At 38.3% G+C, this 23,564-nt stretch overlaps 1 protein-coding gene across 1 annotated transcript in view; it reads left to right on the top strand.

Annotated features, from left to right (window-relative positions):
* Positions 1 to 23,230, top strand: part of radil2b (Ras association and DIL domains 2b) — a 28,832-nt gene extending 5,602 nt beyond the window's left edge. Inside the window, exons 3-17 of the mRNA XM_056470028.1 lie at positions 138 to 370; positions 900 to 1,240; positions 4,756 to 4,916; positions 5,288 to 5,438; positions 6,770 to 7,069; positions 8,060 to 8,097; positions 9,566 to 9,797; positions 13,891 to 14,098; positions 14,445 to 14,617; positions 16,011 to 16,164; positions 16,243 to 16,424; positions 16,789 to 17,023; positions 18,302 to 18,408; positions 19,061 to 19,203; positions 22,183 to 23,230. Of these exons, the coding sequence (XP_056326003.1) occupies positions 138 to 370; positions 900 to 1,240; positions 4,756 to 4,916; positions 5,288 to 5,438; positions 6,770 to 7,069; positions 8,060 to 8,097; positions 9,566 to 9,797; positions 13,891 to 14,098; positions 14,445 to 14,617; positions 16,011 to 16,164; positions 16,243 to 16,424; positions 16,789 to 17,023; positions 18,302 to 18,408; positions 19,061 to 19,203; positions 22,183 to 22,294 (2,770 nt within the window). The 3' untranslated portion in view covers positions 22,295 to 23,230. The remainder of the gene's footprint in view (positions 1 to 137; positions 371 to 899; positions 1,241 to 4,755; positions 4,917 to 5,287; positions 5,439 to 6,769; positions 7,070 to 8,059; positions 8,098 to 9,565; positions 9,798 to 13,890; positions 14,099 to 14,444; positions 14,618 to 16,010; positions 16,165 to 16,242; positions 16,425 to 16,788; positions 17,024 to 18,301; positions 18,409 to 19,060; positions 19,204 to 22,182) is intronic.
* Positions 23,231 to 23,564: the final 334 nt, after the last annotated feature.

Below are 23,564 nucleotides of genomic sequence, written 5' to 3'. Positions count from 1 at the left end.
ATCCATCCATCCATCCATCCATCCATCTATCTATCTATCTGCTTATCCATCCATCTGTGTGTATGTGTTAAGCTAAAAGATTATGGAAATTACTTAAAATTTAATTTAATTTAATTTAATTTGTTTTATTCCTCCAGGTATTCAGTGAGTAAAGCAGACGCGGGCGAGTATGTGCTGTGCGATGTGATTGGCTGCGTGGTGAACCACAGCTGGAGGACAGAATGCGTTCGTGCGCTCGGAGAAAACGAGAAGCCGCTCCTGCTGCAGTCGCTCTGGAAACCCAGAGAAGGATTCGCTCGTCGGTTCGAGATCCAGCGCAAGGCCACACTGGAGGAACAACACTCCAGAGACGAGGACACGCTGACCGCTGGTACGACACACACAATCACGCACTGTTTTTGGTGAAAGATTTGTGTGTGGAATATTGGCACAAATTTCACTCCATATTTTTGATCTATTTGCATTCTGAATTGTGATTGGCTTTCATTCGTACATTTATTTGCATGCTGAATCGTGATTGGTCTTCATTTTTTATCTGATTGCATTCTGGATTGTGATTGGTTTTCATTCATACATCTATTTGCATGCTAAATCATGATTGGTCTCTGTTTTACATTTGTTTGCATTCTGAATTGTGATTGGCTTTCATTAGTATGTCTATTTGCATGCTGAATCATGATTGGTCTTCATTTTTTCATCTGATTGCATTCTGAATTGTGATTGGCTTTCATTAGTATGTCTATTTGCATGCTGAGTCATGATTGGTCTTCATTTTTTCATCTGATTGCATTCTGAATTGTGACTGGCTTTCATTCGTACACCTATTTGCATACTGAATCATGATTGGTGGATTAATCCTTTACTTTTCTTATGAATGTTATCTGCATCTGTTTCTCCAGGTATAAACGCTCAGGCGCGGAAGCTGCAGAAGACGCGCTCCAGAGGGAAATCAGTGTGTGTGAGAGACGACAACATGCTCAATCTGTTCAAGAGTCTGAGCGAGACAGACCTGAACTCCTGCACACACACCTGCCCAAACCACACACACACTCCAGAGGCCGAGAACCTGAATACCTGCACACACACCTGTACAAATCACACACACATTCCAGAGACTCTGTGTGTAGACGGAGAGAGAGAGGAGACGGAGAGCAGCGACGACAACTGCACACAGTATTGCATTCACCCTCCGACACACTGCCCATACCTGCTGCTGCTGCAGGGATACAGCCACAGACAGGTACACACACACTCACATTATTCACTTACAGTGCATCCGGAAAGTATTGATAGCGCTTGACTTTTTCCACATTTGTTTATGTTCCAGCCTTATTCAAAAATGGATTAAATTGATTGATTTCCTCAACATTCTACACACAATCCCCCATAATGACAATGTGAACAAAGAGTTTTGAAATTATTACAAATTTATAAAAATTAAAAAGCTGATAAATCACATGTGCATCAGTGTTGACAGCCTTTGGTGTGAAGCTCTAAATTGAGCTCCATTCTGTTTCCACTGATCATTCTTGAGATGTTTCAGCAGCTTCATTGGAGCTCACCTGTGGTCAATCCAGCTGATTGGACATGATTTGAAAAGGCGTACACCTGTCTATATAAGGTCCCAGGGTTGACAGTGCATGTCAAAGCACAAACCAAGCATGAAGACAAAGGAATCGTCTATAGACCTCAGAGACAGGATTGTCTCGAGGCACAAGGCTAGGGAAGGTTACAGAAACATTTCTGCTGCTCTGAAAGCTCCAATGAGCACAGCGGCCATCGTAATCTGTAAGATGTTTGGAACCACCAGGACTCTTCCTAAGCTGAGTGATCGGGGGAGAAGGGTCAGGGAGGTGATCAATAACCCGATGGTCACTCTGTCTGAGCTCCAGCGTTCTTCTGTGGAGAGAGGAGAACCTTACAGAAGGACAACCATCTGTGCAGAAATCCACCAATCAGGCCTGTATGGTAGAGTGGCCAGACTGAAGACTCTCCCCGCCTGGAGTTTACCAAAAGGCATCTGAAGGACTCTCAGACCATCAGAAACTAAACTCTCTGCTCTCATGAGACTCAAGCTGAACTCTTTGGAGTGAACGCCAGGCGTTACGTTTGGAGGAAACCAGGCAGCACTCATGACTAGGATAATATCATCCCTACAGTGAAGCATGGCGGTGGCAGCATCATGCTGTGGGGATGTTTTTCAGCAGCAGGAACTGGAAGACTAGTCAGGATAGAGGGAAAGATGAATGCAGCGATGTACAGAGACATCCTGAATGAAGACCTGCTTCAGAGTGCTCTTGACCTCTTCCAGCAGGTCAATGACCCAAAGCACACTGCCAAAATATCAATGGAGTGGCTTCACAACAACTCAGTGAATGTTATTGAGTGGCCCAGCCAGAGCCCAGACCTAAATCCTATTGAGCATCTCTGGAGAGATCTGAAAATGGCTGTACACCATCGCTTCCCATCTGACCTGATAGAGCTTGAGAGGTACTGCAAAGAGGAACGGGCCAAAATTCACAAAGACAGGTGTGCCAAGCTAGTGGCATCATATTCAGAAAGACTTGAGGGTGTAATCGCTGCCAAAGGTGCATCAACAAAGTGTTGAGCAAAGGCTGAGAATACTGATGTACATGTGATCTCTCAGCTTTGCAACAATTTCAGAAACTCTTTTTTTCACATTGTCATTATGGGGGATAGTGTGTAGAATGTTGAGGTAATAAATCAATTTAATCCATTTTGGAATAAAGCTGGAACATAAACAATTGTGGAAAAAGTCAAGCGCTATCAATGCTTTCCAGATGCACTGTATGCAGTGAACATCTTTCATGTGGTTATAGCTGTAAATCTATGAGAATAAATGATGAGAGTTGTAGGAATTCAGTATTTTTTGTTGTTGTAGGGAAATGCTTTAGGGACCGATCAGAATTGAGCATCTAACAATCACAGCGATTCCCTCCCTTTTAATAAAATACACACGTGTGACGTCAATGAAGCACGGAAAAAAGTGATCCCACATCCCTGCAGTCCCTCTGGAAAATAGCAGAGAGATCCAAACACTGAAACTGAGCACGTTTGCGGAAATAAACCTGGACAGGAAATATAGTGGACACACACTTCCTGTCAGATTAGAGAGCTGATCAAACATCTGTACGGTGTGTGTTATCAGTGTCTGTCCGCATCCTTTTTTTTTAAGCAATCTTTATATTGAGATGTAACACATATGTGACAATATGAGGAGTTTAGATGCTAAAAGCCATCGGAAATTGTCCTCTAAAATGAGTGTTTTTATCAGTCTCCTGTGTGTATGTTCAGTAATATCACTTTTATAGCAAAGATTAAGTCCTTTTCCTGGTCTTTAAAGTAAAATATCTCAACATAAACAAAGGAGGCTGAGAAAAACGTTAATTTTCTATGGATATTTCAGACGGCGCTTAGAGGTTTTTCCATCTGAACTCTTCATATAATGCATCACAGTCATATTTCTGTCTTCATTCATTCATATTCCTTCGGCGTAGTCCCTTATTTATCAGAAGCCGACACAGCGGAATGAACCACCAACTATTCCAGCATATGTTTTACACAGCGGATGCCCTTCTAGCTGCAACCCATCACTGGGAAACACCCATACACACTCATTCACACACTATGGACATTTTTAGCTTACTCAATTCCCCTGTAGCGCATGTGTTTGGACTGTAGGGGAAACCGGAGCAGCCGGAGGAAACCCACGCTAACATGGGGAGAACATGCAAACTCCACAAATAAACGCCAACCGACCCAGCCGGGACTCGAACCAGAGAATTTCTTTCTGTGAGGCCACAGTGCTAACCACTGAGCCACTGTGTCGCCCATCCCATGTATATTCAGATAAATGATTTGCCCATACTATTTATTGCATTCAACTTGGTGCATGCATTTTCTGGCTAAATCTGCTCTGCCAGCAATTGCATGCACCTCTAGATGTCCACATGATTTGGTTCCCGCTGTGTTATACATTAAACTCAGCTGGTGCCTGCATTATACGGCAAAGCTGCTCTACCAGGATGTGCATGCATCTTGTTTCAGGCAGGAATTGCACTGTTATAGTTGAGAGGCAGAGATTGCTTTACTCTTTATTCTCTACTCAAGAATAAGTACAGATACTCATGTTTACTTATTTACTTACTTGCTTATTTACTTACAGTTTAAGCCTGAATTATTCGACCTCCTCCTGTATATTTTTCCCCAATTTCTGTTTAACAGAGAAGATTTTTCCAACATGTTTCTTATTATAACTCATCTCTAATCACTGATTTCTCTGTGTCATGATGACAGCACATAATATTAGACTAGATATTTGACTAGTATTCAGCTTAAAGTGTCATTTAAAGGCTTAACTAGGGTAATTAGGGTAAAGTTAGGGTAATTAGGCAAGTCATTGTATAACAGTGGTTTATTCTGGAGACAATCCAACACTAATATTGCTGAAGGGGCTAATAATATTGAGCTTAAAATGGCTTTAAAACAATTAAGAACTGCTTTTATTCTAGCTGAAATAAAACAAATAAGACTTTCTCCAGAAGAACAAATATTAGAGGAAATACTGTGAGAAATTCCTGAATCTGTTTAACATCATTTGGGAAATATTTGGAAATAATAATTGACAGAAGGGCGAATCACTCTGACTTCCACTATCCTTACTGACTGACTGATAATTGGGTGTGCTGTCGTCAGTGATGACCTGATAGCGTCTGCATGTGTTTTTCTCCTCAGGATCTGCTCCTGTACGCTCTGGTCAGCAGCTGTACGCTGTTCGGTCATCATGTGAATCTCTCCGACACTGAAACCGAAGTGAACGCTGTGCGCTTGGGGGATCCAGATCTGCTGGACCGTCACTGCAGCATCCGGCGAAAGGACATCAACACTGGACCCAGGTCATTATAGCTTAGTTTAAAAAAATAAGAAGGTTGCTGGTTCGAGTCTCGTCTTAGTCAGTTGGCGTTTCTGTGTGGAGTTTGCATGTTCTGCCTGTGTTGGCGTGGGTTTCCACTGGGTGCTCCGGTTCAGTCCAAACACATGCGCTATAAAGGAGTTGATGAACTAAACTGGTCGTAGTGTATGAGTGTGTGTGTGTGTATGGGTGTTTCCCAGTACTGGGTTGCAGCTGGAAGGCCATCAGCTGTGTAAAACATATGGAATAGTTGGCGGTTCATTCCACTGTGGCGACCCTTGATGAATAAGGGACTAAGAAAATGAATCAATGTTTTAGAAATAATAAAATAACCTTTCACTGGATGTCCTTCAGTCTTCTGAAGCCTCTGAGCGGAGCCGCGGTGCAGAGAAACGGAGCCGCAGTGCAGGACGAGGTGGAGCTGCGGTCTGGAGACTTCATCTCCATCGGGGAGCATTACCTGCTCATGTTTAAAGACCCGACGGCCCCTGATGCACCGCTCATGGTTATTATTACAGCTTTGCTTATTATTTTTTAAGCATGAAACATTTAGTACTGTTAGTTTTAATATTTGGGTTTTTTGGCTAGCCTCCCATACCACAACACTTCCTGTTATACATCTAATTTATATGAAAAGTTAAGTAAAATTTATTAAATTACATTTTATTTTAGTTTATTTGATTAAAATCTGCACTCAACAGCCTCTTTATTAGGTGTAGATTCAACAGGGTACTGGAAATATTCCTCAGAGATTTTGCTCCATACATGGTCAGCAGCAATACTCAGGTAGGCTGTGGTGCTGACACCATGCTCAATTGGTACTAATGGACCCAAAGTGTGCCAAGAAAATCTCCCCCACACCATTACACCACCACCACCAGCCTGAACCGCTGATACAAGGCAGGATGGATCCATGCTTTCATGTTGTTAAGGCCAAATTGTGAGCCGAGCATCCGAATGTGTCAGCAGAAATGGAGACTCATCAGACCAGGCAACGTTTCTCCAATCTTCTATTGTCCAGTTTTGGTGAGCCTGTGTGAATTGTAGCCTCAGTTTCCTGTTCTTAGCTGACAGGAGAGGCACCCGGTGTGGTCTTCTGCTGCTGTAGCCCATCCGCCTCAAGGTTGGACGTGTTGTGTGTTCAGAGATGCTCTTCTGCAGACCTCGGTTGTAACGAGTGCTTATTTGAGTTACTGTTGCCTTTCTATCAGCTGGAACCAGTCTGGCCATTCTCCTCTGACCTCTGGCACCAACAAGGCATTTGCGCCCACAGAACTGCCGCTCACTGGAGATTTCCTCTTTGTCGGACCATTCTCTGTAAACCCTAGAGATGGTTGTGCGTGAAAATCCCAGTAGATCAGCAGTTTCTGAAATACTCAGAGCAGCCCGTCTGGCAGCAACAACCACATTCAAAGTCACTTAAATCCCCTTTCTTCCCCATTCTGATGCTCGCTTTGTCCTGCAGCAGATCGTCTTGACCATGTCTACATGCCTAAATGCAGTGAGCTGCTGCCCTGTGATTGACTGATTAGAAATTTGCGTTAACGAGCAGATAGACAGGTGTACCTAATAAAGTGGCCGCAGAGTGAATATATAAATTATTTAATTAATATGTAATATTTGTAAAAATAACTAAATATATATATATTTTTTTTAAAGAAAAAAAATGAAAGAAGGGAAAGTCCTGCTCTTTAGAAATAATAGTTTTGAGGTCTTTTCATTCAAGTTATACTATATATATACTTTTTCATTAATTAATTAATTTTTTACCAATAGTTTTAGTCTTAGTTTCAGTATTTATTGACTATATTATTATTGCTCTCTCTGTGCACTCAGACACACACTCGTCCCGTCCTCCAGCAGGTGTGTGTGGAGTGTGTGTGTCCGCGCTCATTCAGAAACCTGCAAGGTGAGGATCTGGAGCTGGTGTATGATCTGCAGGATGAACACACACTTCTGGAGGAGATCTTCAGGCTGGCCGAGGAGCTGCACACACACACGCGCGCTCACACACACAAGCTGAGCGTGGCGTTCCTGCTGTGTGTGTGTGTGCAGCACTCTGTTATGCACTTCTTCACGGCCGACCTGCGGCGGCTGCTGCTGCGAGTGGCAGATCGCATACAGACCAGCGTCTGGGTGAGTGAATCACTTTTAAAGAGCCACTCATTTTGTCAATGACTGAATCAAATTGTTGAATGCTTCGACTGAGTGAATGATTCACTCTTAAAGAGACACTCGTTTTGTTTATAATTGAATAAATTTGACGAGCAAATCGACTGAGTGAATGAATCACTCTTAAAGAGCCACTCGTTTTGTTCATAATTGAATAAATTTGTCGGGCAAATCGACTGAGTGAATGAATCACTCTTAAAGAGCCACTCATTTTATCCATGACTGAATCAAATTGTGGTACGATTCAACTGAGTGACCACATCGCTTTTAAAGAGCCACTTGTTTTGTTAATGACTGAGTCAAATTGTTGAATCATTCGACTTAGTGAGTGAATCGCTCTTAAAGAGTGACTCATTTTGTTAATGACTAAATCAAATTTGTTGAATGCTTTGACTGAGTGAATGATTCACTCTTAAAGAGTCACTCGTTTTGTTCATTTTTGAATCAAATTGTTGAGCAAATCAGCTGAGTGAATCAATCACTCTTAAAGAGACTGAGTCAAACTGTCGAATGATTCGAATCAGTGAATGACTGACACTTAAAGAGCCACTTGTTTTCATGACTGAATCAAATTGTTGAATGCTTCAACTGTGTGAATGATTCACTCTTAAAGATTCACTAATTTCTTAATAACTGAATCACATTGTTGAGAACATTGACTGAGTAAACATCTTACTCTTTAAAAGAGACACCTATGCTTTTGGTTCATAGCTGAATCAAAGTGTTCAAGGTGTTTGAATCTACTTCATAAATGAATGACACTTAAAGAGACTGAATCAAATTGTTGAATGCATCGACTCAGTGAATGACTCACTTTTAAAGAGCCACTTGTTTTGTTCATTACTGAGTCTTATTGTTAAGTGAATCGACTCAGTGATTGACTCACTCTTAAAGAGACACTTTTTGTTCATGACTGAATCATATGATTTACAGAACTTTTGTGCTTTTATACAGGAAAAGGCGAAAGAACTTGCAGCTTTACAGCCTGAAAAGTAAGAAGTGTTTGTCATTAGATAAATTATATAAAACAGTTCACTATTCCAGAATGAACATTTCCTGATTAATTACTCTCGAATCAATTGAGTGAACGTCTCACTCCTAAAGAGTCACTCATTTCAGCCACTTCTTTTGTTCATAACTGAACCAAATTGTTGAATGAAGCAGCTGAGTGACCAACTTATTCTTAAAGAGCCACTTGCATTGTTCATGACTGAATCAAAGTGCCGAACAAATCAATTGAGTTAACAACTCGTGCCTAAAGAGAGAGACGCTTGTTCGTTCATGACTGAATCAAAGTACTTAATGAATTACCTGAGTGAACGACTCACTTTTAAAGAGCCACTTGTTTTGTTCATAACTGAATCAAAGTTCTGAACGAAGTACCTGAGTGAACGACTCACTCTTAAAGAGAGTCACTTGTTTTGTTCATGACTGAATCAAAGTTCTGAACAAATCAACTAAGCAAACAACTCACTCTTAAATTATCAAACATTTCATTCATGAATGAATCAAAGTACTGAACGGATTACCTGAGTGAACGACTCACTCTTAAAGAGCCACTTGTTTTGTTCATGACTGAATCAAAAATCTGAACGAATTGAGTGAACATCTCACTCTTAAAGAGCAACTTCTTTGTTAATAACTGAATCAAAGTCATGAACGAATTACCTGAGTGAACGACTCACTCTAAAGAGAGTCACTTGTTTTGTTCATGAATAAATCAAATTTCTGAACGAATCAACTAAGTGAACAACTCACTATTAAAGAATCAAACATTTCGTTCATAACTGAATCAAAGTTCTGAACTAATTACCTGAGTGAACGACTCACTCTTTAAGTGAGCCACTTGTTTTGTTAATGACTGAATGAAAGTTCTGAACAAATTACCTGAGTGAACGACTCACTCTCAAAGAGAGCCACTTTTTTGTTCATGACTGAATCAAAGTACTGAACGAATTACCTGAGTGAACGACTCACTCTAAAAGAGCCACTTGTTTTGTTCATAACTCAATCAAAGTTCTGAACGAATTGAGTGAACGACTCACTCTTAAAGAGAGCCACTTGTTGTGTTCATGACTGAACCGAAGTTTTGAACGAATCAACTAAGCGAACTACTCACTCTTAAAGAATCAAACATTTCGTTCATTACTGAATCAAAGTTCTGAACAAATTACCTGTGTTACCGACTCACTCTTTAAGTGAGCCACTTTTTTTGTTAATGACTGAATCAAAGTTCTGAACGAATCAACTGAGTGAATGACTCACTCTTAAAGAGCCACTCATTTTGTTCAAGACTGAGTTAAAGTATTGAACAGAACAACTGAGTGAATCAATTTGTTGAATGAACCGACTAAATGAATGAGTGAATGAGTAAATATTCACTCTGGAAATGAAGATAGATGTAATTAAAGTGCAGGATATATCTTCATCTGTCAGTAAATCTCTCCCCTGCCGCTGCAGTGACCGTGAGCTGCTGGTGGCTCTGGAACCGATGCTCTTCTGGATGTCCAGCTCTCTGCAGCTCCTGTATTTTGTTCAGCAGGAGGTCCCGCGGCTCCACAAACAGAAGCAGGACTTCACTCCAGCTCATTCAGATGTTCTGGAGCTGCGTTTGGCCATTGAGGAGACGCTGAGTGTTCTGGAGGAGGTGTTCATGTTCTCCTTCCAGCAGTGTGTCTACTACATCACTAAGGTCAGAGCCACATATATAATATTATGAGATATCTGCCATTAGTGTACAACTAGCCATATTCTACACATAATAATAGAGTCATTTAAAAATGGTATAATAATAAAATACAATTATGAGGTATTTGTTATTATTGTATGTAATAATGAAATATATAAAATTAAATGAGAAGAAATGTTATATAATAATAATACATTAATACATTATACATAAGACATTAATATTATTATTATACAGTATTCATTATTATTGTTATTATTATATAGTAATTATTATTATATAGTAATTATTATTATATAGTAATTATTATTATTATTATTATTAATATTGTATACTAATCATTATTATTGAGTATTCATTATTATTATTATTATTATATAGTAATTATTATTATTATTATTATTATGTAGTTGTTATTATTATGAATAATAATATTATTATTATTATTAATATTATATAGTAATTATTATTATTATGATATAGTTATTATTATTATTATTATTATCATTGTTATTATTGTATACTATTCATTATTATAGGGTATTCATTATTTTTATTATTATTTTTATATAGTAATTATTATTAATATTATATAGTTATTATTATTATTATTATTATATAGTTATTATTATTATTATTATATAGTTGTTATTATTATTATTATTGTTATTGTATACTATTCATTATTATAGAGTATTCATTATTATTATTATTTTTATATAGTAATTATTATTAATATTATATAGTTATTATTATTATTATTATTGTTGTTGTTATTATTGTATACTATTCATTATTATAGAGTATTCATTATTGTTATTATTATATAGTAATTATTATTATTATTGTATAGTATTTATTATCATTATTATTTACAATGCTTTAACCATGCTTTCTTAATATACAAACATTGTGTGTGTGTATGTGTTTTTATTATTTTTATAATTTTTTAATTTATACTTCATAATCTACACATACACCTCAGTTCAAACGTATGAATCTGTACCATTTTTTGAAGAAATTCATAAATTCTAAATTGACCAAAATGGGCAGTAAAGTGACACTGTTGTAATAATGATAACATTGCAGATTTCACTCTATACTGACGTAAACAACTGCAATATTTGATCACATTTATACAGTGTGTTTATATGACACTAAAGCAGTGTCGGTGAACAGAACAGGCTTTTTCAGAAACCCCTCTGACCTCAGATGTTGGAGCAGTCTGGACCTGATGACCCCTGTTCTTGAATGTCTTTAAAGTATGTGTGTGTGTTTTTGTGTGTGTATGTGTGTGTGTGTGTGTGTGTGTGCGTGTGTGTGTGTGTGTGTTTTTGTGTGTCAGTGGTTTTTCTGAGCTGTTTCTCAGACTCTCCTCCTGCGTTCAGACATCATTTGGCAAAGCCAGGATTTGGGATTGATTTGTATTCTGCTTGAGAAAATCCTCAAGCGTCTCGCCCTTTGGGAAACTATAATTCATCTTTGTTCAGAGAGATTTTTTGTCGTGGAAAGAGCTGCGTTTGAAGGAGTGTGATCTGATTTACAGGAACAGAAAGTCCATCAAGCTTTTCTGTGGATAATATAAACTGACTTTATAGAGGAATGTGGAGTGAATGTGTGGAAACAAAATGCAAACAAACTTAACCTGAGATCCAAACCCAGGTGGAACAAATTCTATTGTAATTGTAATAAATACTGCAGTAAAATTCAGTAATGAGTCATTTGTTTATATTTCTGATTGTTGTGTTACCATAGCAACTATAGAATCACCATGAAAGATTAATTACTATAGTTGGTGTGTTACCATAGCAACCATATAATTACCATGACAGATTAAATACTATAGTTGTTGTTACCATGGCAACAACAAAATCACCACAACAGATTAATTACTATAGCTGTTGTGTTACCATAGCAACTACAGAATCACCACAGCAGATTAATTGCTATAGATGTTGTGTTACTATAGCAACTATAGAATTATCTTGACAAATTGATTACTTTAGTTGTTGTGTTATCATCAGCAACTGTAGAATCATTATGACAGGTTAATTGCTATAGTCGTTGTTACCATAGCAACAATAGAATTACCATGGCAGGTTAATTGCTATAGTTGCTGTTGCCATAGCAACTATAGAATTACCACGACAAATTTATTACAACAGTTAACAGGTAGCATAGCAACTGTGGAATTAGCTTGTCAGAGTAATTACTATAGTTGTTGTGTTACCATAGCAACCATAGAATTACCATGGCAGATTAAATACTATAGTTGTTGCTACCATAGCAACCACAGAATTAACATGACAGATTAAATACTATAGTTGTAGCTACCATAGCAACTATAGAATTACCATGTAAATGTATTACTACAGGTTACCATAGCAGCTGTGGAATTAGCATGTCAGAATGATTACTATAGTTGTTGTGCTACCATAGCAACTATGCAATTACTATGACAGATTAATTGCTATAGTTGTTACCATAGCAACTATAGAATTACCATAACTGTTCAATTACTATAGTTGTTGTGTTACCATAGCAAATGTAGACTGTCTGACTATGTCAGACTGGTTATTATAGTTGTTGTGTTACCACAGCAACTATAGAATTACTATGCCAAATGTATCTCTATAGTTGTCAGGTTACCATAGTAACTGTAGAATTACCATGTCAGATCTATTACTTTAGTTGTTGTGTTACCATAGCAACTGTAGAATCACCACAGCAGATTAAATACTAAAGTTGTTGTGTTACCATAGCACTATGCAATTACTATGACAGATTAATTGCTAAAGTTGTAACCATAGCAACTATCAGAATCCCATGACAAATTCGTCTCTGTGGTTGTTGTTAGCATAGCAACTATAGAATTACCATGACAGATTAAATACTATAGTGGCTGTGTGACCATAGCAACTATGCAATTGTTATGACAGATTAATTGCTAAAGTTGTTACTATAGCTACTATAGGAAATAAATGATACATTTATCTCTGTGGTTGTCGGGTTACTATAGCAACTATAGAATTACCATGACTGATTAAATACTATAGTTGTTGTGTTACCATAGCAACTATAGAATTGCCACAACTGGTTAATTGATGTACTTTACCGTAGTATTATTCAATGACGCTACAGTATTTCCTATAAAGTACTATAGTATTTGTTTTTGTTGTGTGGGAAACCCCAGAATGAAAACAGGAGAATTACTTCATTACTCTTGACTAACCGGTTACCCTTTGGGTTATTTTGCTCATTATACAGATAATCACATTAATAATGCAGTAAAGTGCACTTTATTAAAAACATGAACTGAAGTCGTGGGAAAAATCCTTCAGGACAAACTTCCATTTTTATGTTCTGGGAAAAAAAGGTTTCTTGATGTTTTTATTCACTGGTGTTTCTGCTGTGGAAATAATGAAGCAGTGTGTGTGTTTTCACTGGTGGCACACGCTGTTTAAATGACATGTTATACTGTAAAAGCTCAGCAGAGAGGGTTTTCTTTTGGCTCACGAGCTCAATATTTTCAATAGGAAAACTGAATGAAAAACAAACAGGAGGGGTTTTATGATTGTTAGCCACTCGACAGGATACAGCTGCTCATTTCTCTGAGCTCCATCACAACATTTACTGTATTCAGATGAAGACAAACACCTTCAATTCACATTCATTCCTCAACACACACTCAAACAAAGGAGTTTTGCTGCTTGTTCAAGCTGCTTAATTAAAATGAGCCCAAACAACACAATTCTTGAGTTTTTAGGGACAACTTAATCATTCATTCATATTCTTTTCGGCTTAGTCCCTTTATTAACCCAAGGTCGCCACAGCGGAATGAACCGCCAACTAATCCAGCATATTTTTTACGCAGCGGATGCCCTTCCAGCTACAACCCATCATTGGGAAACATCCATATACACACACACACACGCACGCATGCATGCACACACACACACACACACACACACACACACACCATTTACTGTAGCTTACCCAATTCACCTGTACCACATCAATGACATTCTGAATATGAGTAGAGGAGAAGAACATTACTGACTGAATGAGTGAGTGAGTGTGTGTGTGTGTTGTTCAGGTTCTGTACACACTCCTGCCGGCCGTTCTGGACAGTCATGCGTTCTCTGCGAGCGGGTGTGTGTCGATGCAGCGAGTGCTGGAGGTGTTGATGCAGACGCTGCAGATGCTCAGAGAACATCACCTTCATCCAGACGTCAGATCACAGCTCTTCTCATACCTGTTTTACTTCAGCAACACACTGCTGTTCAACCTGCTGATGGAGAGAGGTCACACACACACACACACACACACACACACACACACACACTGTAGCTGTGTTTACATTATAAAATCTCATCATAAAACGAAATTTCGAAGTGAAGATGTGTTCACTGTTGTGTGTGTGTGTGTGTGTGTGTGTGTGTGTGTGTTTATGCTTGGATGTGTATGCATGTGTGCACATGTCTGTGTATCGTGTGTATGGTGTGTGCATGTGTGTGTTTGTGCATGCATGTCTTGGTGTGCATGTGCGTGCTTGAATGTGTGTGTGTGTGTCCATGTGCACATGTGTTTGTGTGCTTGAATGTGTGTGCATGCATGCATGTGTGTGTTTTTGTATGTGTGTGTGTTCAGGCTCAGGAGGAGGCTTCTTCTGCTGGTCTCGTGGTGTTCAGATCAGGGCTAATCTGGATCTGCTGCTGGACTGGACTGAAGCTTCTGGACTCTCAGATCTGGCTCAGCATTTCCTGCTCAAACTGTCATCAGCTGTCAATCTGCTGGCCACGCCCAGAGAGACCCTGCTGCAGGTCTGAATCCAACACACACACGCGCTGTATCAATGTGAGATATCAGTATTCAGCTTAACGTGACATTTAAAGGGTTAACTATAGGTTAATTAGGATATTTCCACCCAATTTCTGTTTAACAGGGATTATTTCAACACATTTCTAATCATAATAGTTTTAATAACTCATCTCTAATCACTGATTCCTCTTCATCATGATGACAGCACATATTAGACTAGATATTTGACTAGTATTCAGCTTAAAGTGTCATTTAAAGGCTTCACTAGGGTAATTAGGGTAAAGTTAGGGTAATTAGGCAAGTCATTGAGTACGTTTACATGGACACTAATAATTTGATTTTAATGCAATTAAGACAATGCTGTGATTAAGAGTCGACCATGTAAACAGTGATTTTATGATTAATTTAATCTAATTAAGGTCATAATCTAATGGAAAGAAGACATGTGGAGTATGCTGATTATAGTGGCATTATTAATGTGCAGCTCAGATGTGTACACACCTTAATCAGACTATTACCTTCTTGTTTTTTGCGACAGGATAGTCCACACACACACACACACACACACACATGCAGCTGTTTGACTCATTTTTGCGTGTACCGAGTCAGTCAAGACCAAAGACACCTGCATCGTAATATGCATCCACCTGCACACCAGCTGATTGGTGGAGAGGAGACAGACTGATGAAGCCAATTATGACATGTGGATGGTTCTGAGGCCATGATGGACAGACCAGTGGGCAAATTTGGTTCAACCCCTACTCTTTTACCAAGGACATCCTGGGATTTTTAATGAGCACAGAGAGTCAGGACCTCAGTTTAACTGTCTAATCTGAAAGACGGCGCTCACTGAGCAGTATAGAGTCCCTGTCACTATACTGGGGCATTAGGACCCACACAGAACACAAGTTGAGCGCCCCCTGCTGGCCTCACTAACACCACTGCCAACAGCAACCTAGCTTTCCCATGTGGTCTCCCATTCAGACACTGACCAGGCTCAGCCCTGCTTAGCTTCAGTGGAGGATCATGTGAGAGTTGCAGAGCGAGCTGCCGGTTACAGATCCTCAGTAATGATCCTGAGTAATGAACAGGAAGAGTTAGTCAGGATAAAGATGAACACTGGTAAACACTGAGAGCAGGATAAACCACGTCTACATCTGACTGAGGATCTTATCTGCACTGCAGTCAAAACACACAAAGACAGACACAATAGTGAATACAAATACTATGGAAGTCAATGGTTACCGTTTCCAACATTCTTCAAAATATCTCCTTTTGTGTTCAACAGAAGAAACTCTTAAAGGTTTAGAATTATTAAAAACGAGTGAGTAAATAATGACATACTTTACATTTTTGGGTGTCTCCCTCTGTGTGTGTGTGTGTGTGTGTGTGTAGATGTCATGGTCTGCTCTGCGTCTGGAGTATCCAGCACTGAACGCCGCTCAGCTCCAGCATCTCCTGAGTCAGTATGAGCCTCAGCGGCGCTGCAAGCACACCTGCTGCTGGACTCCACCCACTGACACAGAGAGCTGCGCCGCACACACCACCGGTACACACACACACACACACTTTCACACATACTCACATATGCTCTTTTCTAACGTCTCTGCTGTGTGTGTGTGTCTAGCGGAGCTGCTGGAGTGTTTTGATGCTCCTCCTCCTCTAGTTCTGCCCGGCGACGGCTTCCCTCTGCAGTTAAACAGAGCCGTGACGGATCTCAGCCTGATCCAGAGTCTGCAGCTGCTCCAAAAGCGAATCCAGAACTCCGCTGAGCCAGAGTCAGCCGCTGTGCACACACACACGCCTACGGTGCGCACATTCACACATCATAAATAAGAGAAATACACGAGCTTCCCAGTGATGTATAGTTTTGAAGAGTTGAAAATCCCCTTTAATATCAGAAAGTCTCTCTTAAAGTTGAATACGTTCAGTTCTTTACACACAGTTAATCAGAAATGTATCCATTTACAGTTTCTTTAATATTGTTTTTATCTTTATTTAATATTTTAATGATTGTTGCATAAAAGAAAAGTAGTTAAAAGTCATTAATTGATTAATTCTATGCCTATATTTAATAATAATGAATGTGTTTCTGTCCACACGTCATAACAAAAACTAATTGATTCATTCTGCTTGTGTTAATTAATTCTGCTTGTTTGTGTCCACATGTCAGGTGATGGAGGCCAAGCGCACTAAACTAAAGGTTCACCCTAAAGCTCATCTGGAGCCGTCGGGTCACACACAGCTGCAGTTTCCTCCTGATCTGGACTCCTGTGGAGATCTTTTAACCCAGACGCTTCAGAATCTGGAGCTTCAGGATAAAGATGGTTCTGTTCCAGCGCTGGACTCGTCCTGTTTGCTGACGCCGCCGAACACCCCGAGACAAACTGAAGATGATGCAGAGCAGGGTGAGACAAACTCACACACACCGTCAACATTCACTCAGGCGCAATACAAACACACACACTGACCCTGATATTCTATTTTAGGGGTGCACTCTTTTAAGTTTAAGGATTTTCCCTTTTCTCCCTTTACTGACTGGTCAGGTGGCTCTTACTCTTTTCTGATTGGTCAGATGGACCTTACTCTTTTCTGATTGGTCAGATGGACCTTACTCTTTTCTGATTGGTCAGGTGGACCTTACTCTTTTCTGATTGGTCAGATGGCCCTTACTCTATTCTGATTGGCCAGATGACCCTTACTCTTTTCTGATTGGTCAGATGACCCCCAATCTTTTCTGTTTGGTCAGATGGCCCTTACTCTTTTCTGATTGGTCAAATGGCCCTTTCTCTTTTCTGATTAGTCAAATGGACCTTACTCTTTTCTGATTGGTCAGATGGCCCTTACTCTATTCTGATTGGCCAGATGGCCCTTACTCTTTTCTGATTGGTCAGGTGGCCCTTACTCTTTTCTGATTGGTCAGATGACCCCCAATCTTTTCTGATTGGACAAATGGGCCATACTCTAATCTAATTGGTCAGATGGCTCCTATTCTACTCTATTGGGTCAGATGGCCCCTACTGTTCTCTAATTAGTCAGATGGCCCCCATTCTACTCTAATTGATCAGATGGCTCCTAGTCTTCTCTAATTGGTCAGATCTCACCTACTCTTTTCTGATTGGTCAGATGGCCCTTAATCTTTTCTGATTGGACAAATGGCCCATACTCTATTCTATTTGGTAAAAAGGCCCTCATTCTACTCTACTGGGTCAGATGGCCCCTACTCTTCTCTAATTGGTCAGATGTCCCCTACTCTTTTCTGATTGGTCAGATGGTTCCTTCTCTACTTGGACTCTCCTCTATTTGGTCAGACTTTTTTACTCTCCACTGATTGGCCAGATGGCTCCCATTTGTCTTGGATTGGTCAAGTGGCCCCTTCTCTTCCCTGATTGGTCAGATGGCCCCTACTTTTCACTAATTGTTCCCATATTTTCCACTGATTGGTCAAATGGCCCCTTTTTTCTCTGATTGGTCGGATGGCCCCTACTTCTCTCTAACTGGTCAGATAGCCTTAGCCTCCTGTGATTGGTCAGATAGCCTTACTGTCCTCTGATTGGTTAGATGGCCCAATAGCTCCATTTATCACTGATTTTAGGAGTCAGCAGATGTTTACACCTTCTCTGTGTGTGTGTGTGTGTGTGTGTGTGTGTGTGTGTGCGTGCTTGCGTGCGTGCGTGTGTTTGCAGGTGAGTGTGATGAAGCTGCCGCTGGAGATGATGAAGATGAAGATGTGTTTGTGTTGGAGTTACAGAGAGCAGCGTGTGGTTTGGGTCTGCTGCTTGTGGACGGAGAGGTGAGAGCTCACATTTACACTACATTCACAATAATCAAAGAATAATGAGCAAACAATAAAAGTAAACTAATAGTACATAATAATAATAATAATAATAAGAAGAAGAATAATAATACGGTTTCCCAGTACTGGGTTGCAGCTGGAAGGGCATCCGCTGTGTAAGACATATGCTGCAATAGTTGCCAGTTCATTCCAGAGTAGCGACCCCTGATGAATAAGGATAATATTATAAAATAAAAATATGTATGAATAATAATAATAAAGTGATGTAATAACAATAGTAATAATGGTAAAATGTATAAATAAATAATAAAGGAAAAAACAATGGCACATATACTCAACACAAAGTGTTAAAATGTCTTCTAACAATATTGGCTATTTAATAATATGTGAATTAATTTGCGTATTGTGCAGTTATTTCAGTTACAGCATTAAAAATAAACATCATGACGCTCTTCTGAATTCACAGCAGCTCAACAGCGTCACCATGTGGTTTAAAATGGAAAATATTATTGTCAGGAAATCAGATGGAATTTGTTATGACTGAATAAAAGAGTGTGTGGTGGATTAAAACATATGGACTGCTGGAATATAATGTCCTGTATTAGTTTTGATGGCAGAATTGCAGTGATCATTTCGTTTTATTTGTCAGGAAACAGCAGGCCTGGGCGTCAGTGGGATCTTCATTAAATCAGTTCTTCCAGATTCTCCTGCCGCGTTATCAGAGCGTCTGAAAACAGGCGACCGCATCCTCGCAGTCAATGGAAAGAGTCTATCCGGAGTCGATTATCAGACGTGAGGAAAAACACCAGCATCCAAAAACACAACCAACACCACTTTCCTGACCAAACTCACATACGCCACACAGTAATCTGATATATGCAAATATATGCAAATTACATTATGACATACAAGTTTATGTTTGATTTCATATATAAAGTGCTCAGCAGAAATGAGTACCAATGAGTAAAAAAAATATGTTTTTCAGTGTGTATTCAGTGTATATATAATATATTTTGGTGCATTTAAACAGACTTTTATTAAACAGATATACGCGTTTGGTCTTAAAACATCAAGAAAGATATTACATTTACATTCAAATTAGTTGTAAAGTCAGTTGTGGTTATAAATCTACATTTATATTTCATGTTTCTCTTGATTTTACTATTTTTATATCATTTTATATCTTTTTTATTCAGAACATATTCATTTAGACTGTGATCTTCAGTTTTTTTTGTTAATTAGTTCCAGTTTTGTCTTTGATACCGACAAATCTAATGTGCATGGACAAATATATTGCTGTAAAGCATTCTGTAGGAAATACTACTTCAAAATATGTCATAAATGCAACATATCTGCTCATATCAGGGGCGATTTTAGGATTTTTAGGATTAAACCACACTGAACTGAGCTAAACTGAACTGAACTTAAACACTACAAACTGAACTACACTGTTCCTATTTACTATGACCCTTTATGTGAAGCTGCTTTGACACAATCTACATTGTATAAGCGCTATACAAATAAAGGGGAATTGAATTGAATTGATTTTCATTTTAGGGGGGCTCAGCTCCTAAGGTAAAAAATAAATAAATAAATAATAATAATTAAAAAATAATATTAAAAAAAATATATATAAGCTTAATATTACATTTATAAGTAGTAATTTAATAGTGAGAAATTAATAAAAGTTAAATTGTTAAATATGTTAGGGTTGTATGCTAAACTAGCAGTATTCCACTGTACTGCAAAAACAGAGATTTGAGAGCCATTTGAGTTCTGAATGAGCCAAATAAGCTCAACACACCTGTTTACCGTAGTAAAAAACACATTTAGTTAAAAACATGAAGTAATTTTTTGTTTTCATGTATTAAATAAATAAAACTGCCACTTTCCTAATTAAACATCAAATTTAAAGATATATTTTTAAACCTACAGGCTAATTCACATATTTCATGATCTGAAACACAAAAATAAATATGATTTTTTTACTACAAGACAACACATGATGTTTCTGTCTGTCAGTGACTCTGACGGTTAAAATGAGCTCATTCACTAAGTGCTTCTGTCACCGTGTTGAATCCTTTCTGTTCAAGACTGTATGGTATAGTAATGCCACATGCACTAACACCAAACCTGTTTTATATTGGTAGATTAGAAAATTAGAAATTAAAAAAAGATCTGAAATTAAAATATCGAAATGTGCGATAAGAGCTACTGTCTCGAGGAGACAGCTGTGATTATGAGGTGAGCACCGATAAAACAGTATGGGATAACCCTATTGCTCCTCCGTGACATTGGGGTGTACAAGTGTATCTATAGCAAAGAGCTGCAAACATGCAGATATTATAACAATCTATTGATAAACACACACCTTGTTCTCTCACTCTGCACAGCTGTGGTTTGCTGATCAAATGAAAAACAAAAGACAGGGAAGAGCTGAATTCCTCCACTGTTTTCATATCAAATTTAAAGGGGGATGAGACTCAAATTTAGTGTATAGTTTATGAAAGTTTTAAGGGGGCTGAGTAGACAGCCCCCCTAAAATAGGCCCAACAACGTCCATGGCTTGTATAAACATTGGAATACTATTGGACTTATAAATATGTACATGTTCAATTATATTAGCTATAATTCTATTTATTTATGAGTTCATTTGAGCTTAGATTTATATGTTTGTAATTGCAAAATTTCGAAAAGAGCTGGGCAAAAAATAATCGCAATTAATCGGATCCCAAATAAAAGTTTGTTTTGACATGATTTAAGTGTGTGTACGCTGTGTATTCATTTTGTACATATATATATATATGAGAACATTTCTATATAGATGTTTAGATATAAAACATATAAATGTGGCGGCTCAGTGGTTAGCACTGTGGCCTCACAGCAAGAAGGTTGCTGGTTCGAGTCCCGGCTGGGTCAGTTGGCGTTTCTCTGAGGAGTGTGCAAGTTCTCCCCGTGTTGGCGTGGGTTTCCTCTGGGTGCTCCGGTTTCCTCCACAGTCCAAACACATGTGCTATAGGGGAACTGATTAACTAAATTGGCCGCAGTGTGTGAATGAGTGTGTATGGGTGTTTCCCAGAACTGGGTTGCTGCTGGAAGGGCATCCGCTCCATAAAACATATGCTGGAATAGTTGGCGGTTCATTCCGCTGTGGCGGACTCTTAAATAAAGACTATGCTGAATGAAAATGAATGAATAAATTAATATATATGTATACAATACAAATGATATATAAGTATCTATGTAACAAAATCGTTTTGTTTCTATTTATGTTTGTGTATCACATGTGCATAATATATATGTAAAACACACACACACACACATATTATATCAAAACAAACCTTTAATTTGAATGTGTTTAATCATGATTAATCTTTGCCCAGCACTAATATATTAATATAATAATAATATAATATATTTATACAGAAACAGAACCTTATTGTACAGCTACAGCATTTATTATGAAGTGTAATCTCTACTAAAATGGCCGTAACTCTTGAAATGAATGGTGTATTTTGACCAGAATTGGTACATTTGTGCAAGGTCTCAGTATGTAATTGCATACAAAAAATAGCTGTATTTGGCCATTAGGTGGCGCTGTAACACAGAATAAACTAGAAATGGTCTCTAACTGTGCAACCGTTGAATGTTGTCATGTATTATATATATCCAAAGTAATCCATCTATATCTGTGAGCATGCAGAACTGGAAAAAACACCCATCAATAACTATGATTTACAGTTTAAAGTGAAATATTTCTTCTCTTTGCAGAGGAATGGATCTGATTCAGACGTCAGGAGAACGCCCGCGGCTGCTGGTTTCCAGATCTCACCGCATTATAAGAAAAACACCAGAAAACTCTCTGTGTGATCTGGGAGATTGACTACACTGTACAAAATATCTGTTAATCAACAGTTTCCACTTTTGTCCAAAGGGTTTTTTAACTATTCACAGTTAATAGTATAGATTAATAAAAAGATCAAGGTCTCATTATGCAAATCAAAACCATAAATAAACCGGGAAACATAGAAAATACGGAAAACTGCTAATTTAAGGATATGTTTTACAGTGTAAATAACTGATTCTAACACTTTTCCCCATTTTATTGCTATTTTAAATGTGTTATCTTTGCATCTGTTATTAAAAAATGTCTGGAAATGAGTATAATAATTAAAGTATATGTTTTTAAGGCATAATCTATGAAATAAATGTTTGCTTAACTAAAACAATGCTAAATTTAAATGTAATATAAATAACAATATAGCAAATATAGCAAAAACAGAACAAATCTAATGACATTGGAGCACTGCTCAGTAAATGTCATAAGATTTGACAAATATTTTTGTTATATTTGTTCAATAATTTGATATATATTAATATTTATATCATATATAAATGTTTAATTTATTTGTATTACATATGACATGGGGCTTCATGGTGGCAAAGTGGGTAGCACGATCCCTTCACAGCAAGAAGGTCGCTGGCTGGGTCAGTTGCCGTTTCTGTGTGGAGTTTGCATGTTCTCCCAGTGTTGGTGTGGGTTTCCTCTGGGTGCTCCGGTTTCCCCCACAGTCTAAACACATGCACTACAGGGGAATTGATCAACTAAATTAGCTGTAGTGTATGAGTGTGTGTTTGTGTGAATGAGTGTGTATGGGTGTTTCCCAGTGATGGGTTGCAGCTGGGTAAAACATGAAATTCTGGTTGATACACCTCATCTTTCGTTCATTCATTTTCTTTTCAGCTTAGTCCCTTTATTAATCTGGAGTCAAAATGAAGGATGTCAAACTCACATTTTTGTGGGACTGAAATCTGTTATTGTCTGCTTTGAATGAACATTTGGTGCACAACTACTGTGGGGTTATTTCTTAATTTACAAAAAAAAAATACAATTACACAACTAATTATATGAAATGATTCTGATTGGCTGATGAGCATTTTATTTTGATGAGCGTTTTGGTTATTTTCAGATAAACACACAGCTAAAGTAGTTCCGGCATGTTTTGAGCACTTCACTGTTCACAATATCACTACGCTCAATTATTTATTTTATTTTACATTTTATTTTATACTATGGATCCGCCATGTGCTTGATTCTGATTGGCTGATGGTTATTCTCAAGTGTTAAGCTGCGGTCACACTGGGCTTTGTGT

Source organism: Danio aesculapii, chromosome 12, assembly GCF_903798145.1.
Source record: "Danio aesculapii chromosome 12, fDanAes4.1, whole genome shotgun sequence".
NCBI lineage: Eukaryota > Metazoa > Chordata > Actinopteri > Cypriniformes > Danionidae > Danio > Danio aesculapii.
Note: the sequence above shows the minus strand (reverse complement) of the source record. Positions and strands in the feature narration are given on the sequence as shown.